This window comes from Prionailurus bengalensis, chromosome E4 (genome assembly GCF_016509475.1).
Source record: "Prionailurus bengalensis isolate Pbe53 chromosome E4, Fcat_Pben_1.1_paternal_pri, whole genome shotgun sequence".
In the NCBI taxonomy this organism is placed as follows: Eukaryota; Metazoa; Chordata; class Mammalia; order Carnivora; family Felidae; genus Prionailurus; species Prionailurus bengalensis.
The window spans coordinates 44,061,477-44,076,134 of record NC_057360.1 but is presented as its reverse complement, the minus strand read 5'-3'; the positions used below and the strand labels follow the sequence as shown (position 1 = coordinate 44,076,134).

Sequence of the window (14,658 nt, the reverse complement as noted above, 5' to 3'; positions counted from 1 at the left end):
GTATACCCTTGTAAGCAGAGCAGCACTTCTCAAACTCCAATATGCACACAAATCACCTGAGTATCCTGTCGCTGTAGATCTGGGAGCAGGACCTGAGATTCTGCATTCCCAGCATCCTAGGTGGTGCTGATATTGGGAGACCACACGCTGAGTGTCAAGAACACAGACAGTGGGAAGCGACTGCACAGAGAAACCGCGGGATCCCCAGTGTGTTCCAGGAAAACTAAATCTGGTAACAGTGGGTCAGGCAGGTTGGAACGGGGAGAAGCTGTACACTGTGGTCCTCAACACTAGTTGTTCGTTAGAATCATCTGGGAAGCTTTTACACCATACTGTTACCCAGGCCCTGCTCCCAGAGATTCTGACTTCATTGCTCTGGAAGGGGGCCCAGATTTCAGCATTTTCAAAATGCTCTCCAGGGAATTCTAATATGAAGCCAGAGTTGAGAACCTCTGCTGCAGATGATACAGTAAGTAAAGCAATCATTCAGACAGCAATAATGATGATCTAAACTACAGCAATAGCAGTGAGAACAGAGTGAATGGGTCACTTGCATAAAATACTATGCAAGGGATAGACCTTTGCAACTGTCTGGGCAATGAGTCAGACGTATGCTAGAGCATCATTCATTTCTTCCAGTTAAAGACAGTTTGGCGAAATGGTTAAGAACACAGACTCTGGAGCCAGACTGCCTTGGTTTGAATCCCAGCTCTGCTACTGATGTACTAGGAGTGTGTGAATGCGTGTGTGTGTGTGTGTGTGTGTGTGTGTGTGTGAGAGAGAGAGAGAGAGAGAGAGAGACAGAGACAGAGAGATTCAGAGAGACTCAGAGATTCAGAGAGAGAGAGAGAGAGAGAGAGACTCTGGAGTCAGACTTCAGACTGCCTTGGTTTGAATCCCAGCTCTGATATTGATTGATATTGATGTACGAGGGGTGTGTGTGTGTGTGTGTGTGTGTGTGTGTGTGACAGAGAGAGAGAGAGAGAGAGAGAGAGAGAGAGAGAGAGACCTGAGGCAAGTTCTTTAACTTCCTTATGACTCAGTTTCCTCATCTGTAAGTTGGGGAGACTACAATAACCAACATACGAACTTGCTGTGGAGATTAAATGAGTTAACATACATATAAAAACCCATAGAACCACATTTAGCACATAGGAAGAACTATGAAAGTGTCTGCTGTTATTATCAGCACAATTCATCATCTCTTCTGAGCTCTCCAGGATCCTGACCTGCACGAAAGACCAATCTGGAAAAGAAGTCCCAGAGGGCTCTCAGCCCTCAGCCAACCTGAAGTCCCCGGGGCACCGTCGTGAATGCAGGAGGGTGTAGGCGGCACACCCTGCCTCCCTCCCGCCCCAAGCCCCGTCTCAGGTCTCCGCACGAAACAACCAGAGCCCCTACTTGAACTGCTGGTCCTTGGTGCTGCGCGTCTTGGCCAGGAAGCGCTCGGCCAGCTTCTCCAGGTTGCGAGAGTAGTCCATCTCGATCTCCGCCTTCTTCCGGAAGAAGTCCTGGAGGTCCTGCAGCAGCTGTACCCGGAGCTCACACTGCTGGTCCAGGCATTTCATCTGCTCTGTGAGCTGAGTGCGGATCTCTGCAACAGAAACCAGGCCGGCCAGTCAGGTGGAATCCCTCAAAACAAAACTAAACAAAACAAAACCAAATACATACAACACTAACATTGACCCCTTCCATTCAGGTGGGAACTTAATGCCTTTAACTGAAAAAAATAAAACAACAAGCCGAAAGCTTAAAATGGCCGTATGCACCATTTGAAGCACCTCCAAAAATTCCACCAACTCTTTTTGGACCCCTGAAGAACCTGGAACCAGGAGTCTGCTGAATCATTTAAGAGAAACTGCTTATTAGACACTTAATATTCAGTTACCATTTATTGAGCAATTTACTGTGTTTCTGGCACAGTGCCAGAATTTGGGTTCTGTTTGGCTGAGAGCCTAATGATTTATCTCCATCCTATTAGGAAGGTACTATTTTCATCCCCGTTTTAAAGATGAGAAAACTGACTCTTAAGGAAGTCAAGCTATTAAAGTAATGTAACTGGGATTCAACCAGAGAGACTGACTCTAGAGCCCAAGCTCCTACTTTTTATACTTTCTCCCATCATTTCAAAATGTTTTTCCACAAGTAGCCTGGGTGGCTCAGTCGGTTGAGCATCCAGCTTTGGCTCAGGTCATGATCTCACAGTTCGTGAGTTCAAGTCCTGCGTCGGGCTCTGTGCTGACAACTCAGAGTCTGCAGCCTGCTTCGGATTCTATGTCTCCCTCTCTCTGTCCCTCCCCAGCTCGTGCTCTCTCTCTCTTAAACGTAAATAAATAAACTTAAAAAATAAATACATAAACACAAGTTTTTCCACATCTCCAAGAGGGAGGGTGAGGGTCAGGATATTTTAATGGAGACAGGGTCCTGCCCAAGGTCAACTAGTGGCAATCAAGAATGAAACAAGCACCAGACTTCTAGGCAAGCAACTCTTTCACTGTCAATCAGATTCCATAGTTTCCAATCACAGAATGTCAATCAATCTTCAAGAAGTTCATTTGTTCTCAACAAATATCACTCATACAGCGGTTGCCTCATCCTCAGTGATGCTCAGAGCCCCTGCTGTGTCAAAGTTAGACATGTTTCAGGTGAAGTTCTAGCTTGACAGATTTCTGCCTAGCCAAGAGTCCTCACACAGGGCTAGCAAACACCCTCTCTGGGACTGCAGCAATGGTAGCTCCAGATGCAACCAGATCTGCCTCAAATGCAATACAGTATTTGTCACTGACAAGAGCCCTGGCACCCGCAAGAAGCAGCATGCCAAAAACAGACTGTTTTTCAGCTCAGAGAAGGTCTGCAGTGCATATCCTGCTGAAGTTATATCCCAATCCCCATTTGAGCCGCAATGGAGCCATTTCTTTTATCCCTTTCCCTGCAAGCCTGCTCAGCTCCAGTGCATTCGTTTGTGGCAATGACTCCAGTCCCAGGAAAAAAGAGCACCTATATTATTATGCCTTTCCTTATGCACGCTCCAAATTCATTTCCATAATAGCAGGGTTATAACAACGCTTTCTGCCTATGCTATGTGATGCATGGGAGCAGGGGTGATGGGGGGACCTAGAGTTTTCACCTGAGCTGTGGATAAACCAGAGGCAAAGCCAGGATCACAGCTCTGATGTTGAAAGTTCTGCCCACCACGCTTACAAAACAATGATGGATAGGCAAATGGCACCTTTAGCTTTGCCTTGAAGTGGCTAGGGGTCCATAATCTATCCTTATCTTCATTTTTGTCTCTGTTTTTACTCATATCAGAATGTAGCATAAGTCTCTGGTACTTCATGGGTGATCTCTAAGTGCGGTTCTCACCCTCTGCATCCCCATGCCTCCCCCTCGCCAACCGCCAATGCCAATCAAACCTTACAGTAACCTTACCTGAACTGAAACTGAGCACCGGAGGATTGTTTCAAGCAGACAGAAGGCTGAGCAGAAAAGCCGCCTACCTCATCACTCATCAAAGCTCTCTTGTTCTGTGTTTTTGGGGAGTCTGATTACAAGGGTGTTGGGAGGAAGAGCTGCAGAGGGATATCAGGCATCTAGTTTTTGCCAGGGGTTTCTGGGCCTCTTAAAGGCAACAGCCCTTGTCAAAACTATTCCTAGAGGCATCTGTACCCCTTCTGCCTACCGACAGGCAGAAGTAGAAGCTGGCAGTAGTAGCCACTGGATGGGCAAACTATGGGTGGAGACCACGTTCACAATGCTCAATGATATTACTTACAACTTGTTCATTAAGGAAGACTCAGAGCATCTTAGGACAAAGAGCCCACCCAGTCAGTCCCACATTTGCAAGAGGATGTGGATGGGTAAGGGGCTGTCAGCCCCCTTTGAGTCCCCTATAATTCACCTAAGACTTCCCCTCAATAATCTCACTAACCAGGAGAGCGGAAAGGAACCCGATAGAATGGATGATGCCCACCCTCCACCAAAACAAGAGGGGGCTGGGCAAATTCCCATAATACCTATGAAGTTCCAGAGATAGGCCACCCCAGGGTTGTCCTGTCCAGGAATTAGCACTTTATAGGAGGCCTCTGAAATATGTGCATTAACCTAAGAAGCCCCCAAGCACATCCAACCAACACAGAATTCCACCCTGACTTTCTCAGGTGCCTCTAGTGGGCAGCACAATACAAAGTGCACCCCGCCTTCAGGCATCCCCTCAGGGATCCTGAGAGAAGGGGAGCATGTGTTTACCGAACACCTTTTATGGGGCTTTACATACATCATCTCATTTAATCTCCACAAGTATCCCATTAGGTCTCCCCAATTATCCTGATAACACAGGTAAGAAAAATGAAATAAGACCTGTTAAGTCATTTACCAAAGGGTCATACAATTAGGTGCAAGTGGGGTTGAAGCCAAATTAAGGCTTGTCTAACTTGTCAAAGAGGCTGACTGTGGGTCGGTCAGGGAAACAAAAGAAACAGAACACAAGTCTGGAGTCTCTGAAAGTACTTCTGGGTAAATTACAGTGTCTATGGCTCCCACCCCCGGAACATCCCCTTCTCTACCTTCCAGCTGGGCGGGGGGTGATTCAGAATCAAGTTTGGACCACTTGACTCGTGTAACCAGCCCACTCGAGACCACTGACTCGGTAACTAGCCCATGTTTCAACTAGTCCACAAATGGGCTGGGTCCCTTCCCTGCTTCCTGGATCTACTCTACAGGACAACTTTGGAAGAAGTGCTTTCCTTGTCCTGGGAGCACACGCTGAGGTCTGCCAATATGCCCAGAGGCCAGAGAAAGTGAGAACGCAATGATATTCCACTCCCGATCCAGGAACAGAAGAATCTCTGCTAACAGATACCACCTGCCACTGTGGTTGGTTTGCGAAACCCTCCACTGAGCATCTCCCCTCTCCTGCAACCTGCCTAGAAGGAGAAGCCTCCCTGGTCTCTATCCTCAGGGCATCCACGCAGACACGGAAGGGAGACTCCAACCACCGCCATCTCTAGGCTTGCAGCTCTAAAACAGAATGGCTGCTCTGTCCAGCGCAAAATGTGCTGCTTCAGACTTTTGCTGCTGCTGCTGCTGCTGCTGCAAAAAGACAAACAATGGTCCCCAAGAAGGCAGCTGTGCCAGCCCCAGCCCTCTGTCCATGCAATAAGGGGCCGAAAACAATAGGCCACTGAAGGCCGGCTCGCCTGGGCCCTGTGCCCAGGCTGGAGGCCCCTCTGCACCCTGGCCTACCAATAAACTACAGGGGCAGAAAGAAGAAAGGGACGATTTATAAAAACACGGAGGAATTCTTCACAATTCCATCGTGTGCTTAGGCGAGTACGCACGTGCATGCGGGTGCACACTCAAAGACACACACTCACACCACCCACACTGTGCTTGGCCATACCAACTCGAGAAGGCTTTAGAAATCCAGTCTACAGTTGGATGAGCATTCCTGGGAACTGGGGATGAGGGCGTCCTTGTCGGTTCTGCTGCCAGAACTACACAGGAAGAAATCAAGCTCTCATTTTCTAGAAGCAGCTGTATCTCAGGGTGCGAATGGATTCCATGGCCATCCACAAAGCCAAAGTACAAAGGTCACCATGAGCTTTGACTGATAATGCCAAAACGACCTCCCCTGGGCACCTAACACAGCCTTTTATTCATCAAATCTTTACTGAGCTCCTACTGTGTGTCAGACCCTGAGCTCGGTGATGGTGGGTGATGGTACCAAAGAACAGAACAGGCCCACGCGCTGCCCTAATGAGACGTGGCTTGACAAAGAGGAGACAGGAAAAGAAGGCAAAGCCAGTCTTACTGCTTTTGCCTTGGATATTCTTTATTATAACATAGCCGTGGGGATAAGTCCCAACTCAAAGACCAAAGACTGAAAAAGACAGTCAGGCGAAAGGAGTCAAACAACAAGCCGAAGAAAACTTCACGTCCTCTGACTCTTTTTTCTATTATAATTTTTTTTTTTTAAATGACACTTCTGTAGCTTCCCTTGCAAAAAGAACCAAAGCCTTAGAACTAGTTTCCTGAAAACCAGAATTGACCTTTGGTTGATATCTCATTCAAAGATCCAAGTCAAAATTTAACCCCACTGTTCTGGAATTAGATAGTGGTGACGGTTGCACAACTTGGTGTATGTACTTTAAAAAAGCACTGAATTTGTATACCTTGAAAACGGGTGAATTTTATGGTATATCAATTACATCTCATTTAAAAAATTTAACTCCACCAAACAGCATGTTTTTTGAGCACCATCCTGCCAGCAAAGGGGAAAATGGCCCCAATGGGCAGGCACCAGAAAGAGGAAGGAACCCTTGGTCTCCATTTCTCCATTTGCATGCGCTGGGTCTCAGTTCTGCACTGAATATTCTTAAAGCAAATTCTGGAAACTGCCCCTCTGGATCGCAAGCTTGGCCATGACACTGAACTCTACTGGCAGATCACCGTTCCATCATTTCTGGAGGGTGTCAAATCAAAACCAAGCAAGGAATGTTTTTATACATGAGTTCAGATATGGGATCAGCAGACACATCCAACAAAGCTTCCCTTGGAAAGTGCTGACTCCTTGTCCATGCTTGGCCACAGCTGAGATCCTAACTATACCTGTCCTGGGAGTGAAAAGGAAGCTCATTTCTGTTTTCGAAAGAGGATCAAGGGTCACAAGAAGGATAAAATTAGAAGAAAAACTAGCCCTAATTAATAGCATACCAATCATTTAACAAAAACAGTCAGGGCCCTCCCACACTTACAATCATGTAGACTCTAAATTATATAACATCTGCCAACACAGGCGATGCAGTCCTCTGAAAAATGTCCTCACTTCAGAGAACACCCAGGGAATTCACCAGTCAGCAGGGTGTAGGGGAATTTTGTTCAGTCTGCTGCTTTCGACCCAGAGATATTAGTCCCTTTCTTCCCCTCTTTCAAAATTCATCTCTTTCTTCAGGAGTCTTCTCCGATTAAGTCACACAAAACTCCCTCCTTATGAGTACCACATTTCTTTTTTTTTTAATTTTTTTTTCAACGTTTATTTATTTTTGGGACAGAGAGAGACAGAGCATGAACAGGGGAGGGGCAGAGAGAGAGGGAGACACAGAATCGGAAGCAGGCTCCAGGCTCTGAGCCATCAGCCCAGAGCCCGACGCGGGGCTCGAACTCACGGACCGCGAGATCGTGACCTGGCTGAAGTCGGACGCTTAACCGACTGCGCCACCCAGGCGCCCCTTATGAGTACCACATTTCTGAGGAGAAAATGAGGATAGGAGGGCAGGCTGAGAGAAACATGTAATCTTTCAGAAGAGTAACACAGGTCCTCCCCTTCTCCTTGATGGGCTGGCACCTAAGGGACAGGAGCTATGACTCCCACAGGTTCTGTTCAGAACGCAGAGCATGAGATCAACCCATGTTCCCCACTGGGAGCTCAGACTGACTGCCAGTCTTTTTCCACAAAATCTGCCTCACCTGCTTTTAGTCCTTTCACAAACACATGATGTCACCTCAGCCACCTCAGGAATATTAATTCCTAGTACCTTTCCAGCCTGTGTTATATAAGAAGACAATTGAGGCTTTCATTGGGCTCTACCCTCCATATCTCTTACCAAGACCTCTTATCGCAAGGGTAATCAGCCCCTATCAAAACTGTTCCCAAGGAAACAAAATGCTGAGATGCCGTGCCAAGTCCTGCTCTTCACCCTACTGGTTTGCTTTTCTACAAACCCAGTAATGAGAGGGCCCTTAAAAATCCTTGGTGGGCAGATGATGGAATCAAAGACCAGAGAAGGGAAAGGCATTGCCGAGATCACATAGCTATTTTAGCTGCAGATATAGGCCTGAAGCCATGTCCTTTCTTACTTACTCTTATCACAAAAATTTATTTGTGCACCTTCCAGGTCCTCCGAGAATAGACAGAAGTTCTTCCTCAAAACTAGCCTGGTCGTAGAGAAGAAACAAGTGAAACACCTGTAGCAAACAAGGTGAACTACGAGGTATACACACAGTGATATGAGAGCAGAGAAAGAAGAGACCTATATCAGCTCCAGTCTACCTGCTCTACCATTTCTTTCAATGATCACCACTATCACTTATATATGAGTAGTCGCTCTTGCAAGAAAAGACAAGCAAGCTATTTTCGGTGAAGCAGAAAACAGCAAGTATTCTTCCTCAAAGAGTGACTGGTAGACTTTTTCATCATTCCTTTACCCTATTAAATACAACAAAGAACTAGACGTGAGTTAATCCAAGCAACCAACCGACAATAGCTTAAGCTTCCAGAATATGTGGATGTGATAGATACTTACTGTTTCTCCTTCCCTGCATCTATATAATCTCCCTGACCCTCAGTCCGTGTGCTTTTGGTAAAGCTGATTCCACCTCTGCCCTCTCCAAAGATGGTGGACGTTACTTGCAGGCCTTGTTTGGGAGCTTTAAGACCTGAAGACAATGAGAATCTGAGACTGCTGGTGCCATCTTGTCACCATGACTGGAAAGCATCTTTGAGAATGGAGCTGACCCAGAGAAAACAGAACTGAGAAATGGGAAAAGGAAACTCAAGCCCCTGAATCAAGTCATGGCCAGATGCCAGCCCTATCCCTGGCCCTTTTAGTCTCATAAGCCAACTCATTCACTTTTTGCTTAAAATAGTTTGCTTTGGATTTTTGGTTCCTTGGAAACAATGAAGTCCGAATGAATAAAGTGAGGGATTCTGAAGCTCTCAGAAGCATGAAGTTCCCTACACTCAAGAAACTTATAATCTGATTGTGAAGATAGGATTTAAATATACATTTTCAAAAATTATATATTAATATATTACATAAATTATATTACATTACATAAATTATGCTAGATATTTATTCAATAGATATTTCTGCTAGATGTCATACTACATAAATTTTTATGTTGCTGTATATTATATATTGTATGTTGTATACCTGGAACTAAGAATAAATACTACAAGTATAAGTTCTGAGGACTCAGAAAGTGCAGTGAGGACTAAAATGACTAAAACAAGGTTTCTTGAGGAAGACTAAGATCCTTGAAGAATTTGTCCAGTTCACCAGCACCCTGGGACCCAGAACAATATCTGGCAGGCCTTCAAATTTGTGGACGGAAGAAGGGAGAGGAGAGAATGAAGGGGAAGAAGGGAGCAAGTCAAAGTCTGAACTCCTATTCTTAGGATGGGTAGAATTTCATCTACCCATGAAATGGAAGGGTGAAGAGACAATATTCCAGAGGAACATATAAGCCAAGAGATGGGAATGTTCGAGCATGACCTCTTTGTAAGGTAGTGAGGAGGATGGCTTAGCTAGAACAAAGGGTACCTTGAGGCCTGGTCAGAGATAAGGGTACACAGCAGTAGCTTCAAAAGCAAACAGAGGAGTTCAGATTTCCAGCAGCCAGAAATGGAGCTAGTGAAAGTGTGTGTCATGATGAAAACAGAGCTGAAGGAAGATCAGAGGAGGTCTGCTGGATGGATTCCTATACCTTCTAAATTAAGAGATGGAGTGAGCATTAATGAGCAATCCAGGCTGAACGGTACAGAAGTCAGCATGAGCAGGAGAATTCCATGAGTGGAAAAATCCTTGTCCGTACCTACTCTAACCATTAGAAATAATGCACACTTTAGAGCCAGTGGTCCCAAAGCTAGTGATTCTATACTATCGCTCCCTAGGCAGTGGTGAGCAAAGGGGACAGATGAGAGACCTTTGGATTCAAAGGTAAGACAGTTATCTTGGCAGGAAGAGGAAGGTGGGAGTGAAGTCCTGGTTTCCCTGGCTTTCGTTTTGACTACAGTTCTCTCTGTTGAACTTTTAAGTTTGCTCATCTTCAAAACTGTCTGCCCCGTGCTGTAGAATATCCCAAAGTTATTAAAGAAAGAACCTCCCCTCCCCTTGTATTACATTCACACTGCAGAAAACCAATGCATACAGCCCTGGAGACCAAGAGAAACCAGCCAGTGGGAAGGAAGAGGAGAAAAACGGCCCTAAGAGTTTCCAAAGGACAGGCAGTCATCCATTAACTTGCAAGCCCTCCAGTGAAGATATAGAAAGGAACCTCGTAAAGCCAATGGGGCAGGAGGATGTGAAGGGGAATGTCTCAATGAACTTTAATCATGGCGACTGCTCTGGCAAGCCACCTTGGCTCTCTCAAGTGACTCAATGGAAAGTCAAAGACAAAAGGCTCCCAAATGAACAAGCTGCCACATCGAACGCCAAAGTAGTAACTTTAGCTCATAGGCCTTGCCTGAGATGTTTAAGCAACAAAATCCCTGTAGTCCGAAGTCCAGAATTAACTTGTATTAATGTGATGAGATGACCAACAGTTCCCCTGGGAAATGTCACCTGATGGCCCTGATTTATTGCTGAAGGCTAACTAGATGTTGGTTCTCAAGGACCACAGCAATCAACCAAGAAATCCAGCAAATCTTTGCCTCTGTGCAAAGATCTGAGTGATGAATCACTGGACCGCAAAAGAAAATATAAGACATTGTCTTACTCTCAAGCAGTTTACAATCCAAAAGGGATTGGGAAATAAGGGAACTAAATGCAAAAGTATTCAACAGGATAAGTCTGTGCATGCTACGTGCAAACTAATGGCTGAGATGCTCAGAGAGGAGGAGATCAGTATAAGCCAGTGTGGACTTGAGACCATCTTGGGGCCTTGAGCTGAGAAGGATTTATGGAGATACAACGGTGACAGAAGATGGAAAGCAAAGAGAAGGAGGTAGGAATGGGCAGATCCGGTCAGCAGGCTCTGAGTGCCACACTGCAGTCAAAAGGGTATGGGGTGAGATGGGGGTCAGGAGCAGAGAGGGGAGCAAGCTGCAGATCAGATACAACCAAGGTTCAAAAAGATCCAGATCGGATACAACCAAGGTTCAAAAAAGCTCTATAAACGTGAACAAAGCAAGGTAAGGAGAGTCTTGCAAAAGGGTAGCATAAGGGAGTTATGCTCAAAACCCAAGCAATCTCCTACCAATCAAATCCTCAAAAGACCAAACGTTCACGACAGTAATGGACAACGGTAAACTGTATGTTGCTCAAGCCTCCAACACAATCAAACTGAAAACAAACTGGATCAATATTAAAATCCAGACCCTAAATTCCTAGAGAGCTGGCTCTGGAAGGTTTATTTCATTCTGTGCAGGATCCAGCTTGGCACGTGGTATCAGCACATTATTCCAGTTTTAGTTCCACAAGCACGGACTGAGCACCTGTTCGTTGCTGGGAAGAGGCATAAACAAAGATGATTGTGGAGGACCAGGATATTCACTTGGCCTTTGAAGTACCTGTGGAACTTCCTGTTGGAAAAGACAGTTTTATTCTCCAGTCTGGAGCTCCCAGGAGAGGCCAAGTCTGGAAACAGACATTTGGGAGCCATCGGCAAGTAGACGGAAGTATGAAATTAATTATACAAGTGAACACAGTGGCCCATAGAAATCATGCAGAATGAACGAGAAGTAAGCCTAGGCCTGGCGACACCCCCATTTAGGTGGAAAACATAGGAAGAGGAGATGGGAGAGTAGAGCAAGAGTGAAAGAGATATCTGCAAGTGTCAGTAACTGCAAATCACTTAAATAAGAAAGCAGGGCAGAGTTTGTTCCCTTTGGCAGTTAGGAGTCTATCACTATCAAGAGCCTACTATGCCAGACCCAGTTTATACATCGCCCAAGATGAACACAACTGCCTGGCTGACCGGCTGGAACCACTGGTCCTTCAATTTGTTAGTGGGCCAGCCTGACAGCGCCTTGCCCTGTACCCGTGCAGCGTGCCTCTCAAGTCCCAGCCCAGGGTTTCCTTGTTGCCACTGAGGCATAGGTTCACAGGGACCTCCTCGGCCACCAGCCATGTGACCAAGAAGCACAGGAGAGCCGAAGCTCCATGTAGTCAACCTTCAACCAATAGGAGATGGAGCGGACAAATGGCATCTTCTCCATCCTTTCCCCAGTGAACTGTTCAGAGGTGCAGTAGCTTCTCTGAAGATGTCCCACAAGACAAACCATCAGTCTCTCACAAACCTGTAGCCAGTTTACAAGCAGTCCCTTATATTTGCTCTCCTTCCCTGCCATTTTTCACTTCCCTCTCCTCCTCATTCCGGCTTCCCTGGAATGGCTCTCCCAAATAAAGCGTAAGCTTGTGCCTCCAGCTCTATTTTCTAAGAAATCCAGACTAAGATACTCACCACGTGCCAGGCACTGTTCTAGATGCTGTGTAGACAGTCCCTTCCTTGATGAAATGTATTCCAGTGAAAGTATCTGCTTAGGAGATCCCTGAGAATAGCTAACCAATTATTTTTCAAGAACTCAATATAGATGTGAAGTGATTGGTTGGCTGTAAGAACTGATTTAGTTGACTACAGTTTATTTTCTCTGGAAAGGTAAACTGTCTCCACAAAAGTTACACACAGGCACGTCTTACACATTCAATAGTGAGCACGGAAACCATTTATTCAGTACTTACTATGAGCCAAGCAAGCTCATAGAAAGTTGAGTCACTATTCAAGTGTAAAGGCACATTGTCTCATTTAATCCTCAAAACATCCCTATGGGGTAAGCTTGCAGTAAAGCAGAGTGGTTAAGAGTGAGGACTCTGCATTCGGAAAGACCTGAGCTTCAACTCTAGCTCTGCCACAAGCTAATTGTGTGTCCCTGGATAAGATACTTAATCTCTGTGTAAGTCTGTTTCACTAACTATAAAATGGAGCTTGTAACAGCAGCCACACCAGTGAGTTGTTACGAAGGGTAGAAGAGATAAAGGACTTACTATATGCCTGGTGCCCGGTAAGCCTCCTCCAAAGTCAACCACGATCCCTCCCACTTTACAGACGAAGGACTACTGACTACTGACTTCAGAGGTTAGTTAATTGCCTGAGGTCACCCAGATAGTCACAGATCACGACAGGATTTGAACCTAGATGGGTTTAATTCTATAATCAGCGCTCTTAACCACTCCCCTGCATCTGTGTATAAGGCTGATATATGGACTCGTTTGGTTATCATTCACATTGGAATCCTACAGTTCTAGGTTGGCAATATTGGTTAATAAAAGGGATCCCTGAATTTCTTCAATTTAACAAATAAAAGTCTTCATTCTCACTATCTTAGCTCTAAATGTTTAAGTATATATGGGGGGGTGGAGTCGGAAAACACCTTTATTTATTCTTAATAAATAAATAAATAAATAAATAACACTTTATTTATTTCATTTCTTCTTGAAGGCAAGGGCAGGAAGAAGTCCATACCCCCACCTAGAGATGCTTTCACCTGGAGAAGCAGCAGGGCAAAATCTGATTGGAAACCCGTCTGGCTGGGCTCAAAACGCCAGCTCCACCACTTACTAGCTGTGTGTTCTGGGCAACTTACTCAACCGCTCTGTGCCTCAATGTCGCCTTGTGTAAAAGTTCCATGATAATAGTACCCTCTTAGAGATTTTATAAGTTAATATTTGTAAACTAATTTGAACAGTTCCAAGTACATCGTACTATGTGTGTTTTTGTTCAACACCTAAATCAAATCTGTCTCATGGGCTCTTTGATCCTAGAACTTTCTGGACAAGAAAGTATAGAAATAGGAGTTGAATTAGTGGCTTCCAAACTTTCACAAGCCAACCCCCCCCCCCCACACACACACACACATACACAAAACAGAAGTTTCCTGAAACAATACATATCCTTAGTACATGCCACAAACTCACATTTTCTGTGTCTTTTTAAATGCTGGTTGCAGCCCACTAATTTCATTTCATGACCTACTGATTTCTTGACCTACAGATTTAAAAAGCTCGGCAATAAACCACATGACCACCAAAAACAGAACTAGAACACAGAGTCTTCAAACCTCTCAGCTCCTTCTTCATGGTTATTATTAAGTCAGAAAGGGCATAAGTTTCACTTCTTGCTGGAAAAAAAAAAAACTGGACATTCTGGGTCCTCCTCCCATTCCCTCCACAGTTCACGTGGACACTTGAAATCCGAGAATGCCAAGGAGACAGTGGGCACTTCCTGTCTATGCAGCTTCTGTGACCGCCCAACCCAACATATCACCATTCACACCAGAGAGAGCTCCCCGCTCGTCCCCTTGGTTTCGCCTTCCTGATTTTGACGCCCAGCAACTACAGTCACCCACTGGACCTTTGGAGCAAAAAAACTGCTGATCTAACACAATGAAGCAATGTCATTATATATATAATAAATGGATTAAAAACAGAATAGATGAACTTTATTAGTGGTTAAGTTAAAAAAAAAAGAGTTCTTATCTCTCAAAGATAAGTACTAAAATATTCAAGGTGAATAAGTTCTGGTATTTGCTTCAGAGTGAGGAGGGAGGTGCAGGGGGCTGCAGGATATAGATAAAACAAGATCGGCCGTGAGCTGAGGATTATCGAAGCAAGGCGATGGATACATGCGGGTTGATAACACTATTCTCCCTACTTTTCTAGAAGTTTGAAATTTTTCAAAATTAAAGGTTTTTAAAAATCTAATTAATGGCATGTAAAAAAAAAAGGCTTAAGATCCTCATGGTAAACATAAAAGAAGACACACAGGACAGAAAAAAATAACCAAAAAAATATAATACAGATCAATTTCCTTAAAATGAAAGAACTAAATCTGCAGGTAGAAAAAGCATACCATATGCCAGGAAATGCACATGAAACGATCAAT

General features: G+C 44.9%; 1 protein-coding gene across 10 annotated transcripts in view; it reads right to left on the bottom strand.

Annotated features, from left to right (window-relative positions):
• SRGAP2 (SLIT-ROBO Rho GTPase activating protein 2) overlaps window positions 1–14,658 on the bottom strand; it is a 235,075-nt gene that overhangs the window by 142,425 nt on the left and 77,992 nt on the right. For all 10 annotated transcript variants that reach the window (XM_043569300.1, XM_043569294.1, XM_043569296.1 and 7 more), the window contains exon 3: window positions 1,402–1,594. In XM_043569300.1, coding sequence (XP_043425235.1) covers window positions 1,402–1,594 — 193 coding nt within the window. The remainder of the gene's footprint in view (window positions 1–1,401; window positions 1,595–14,658) is intronic.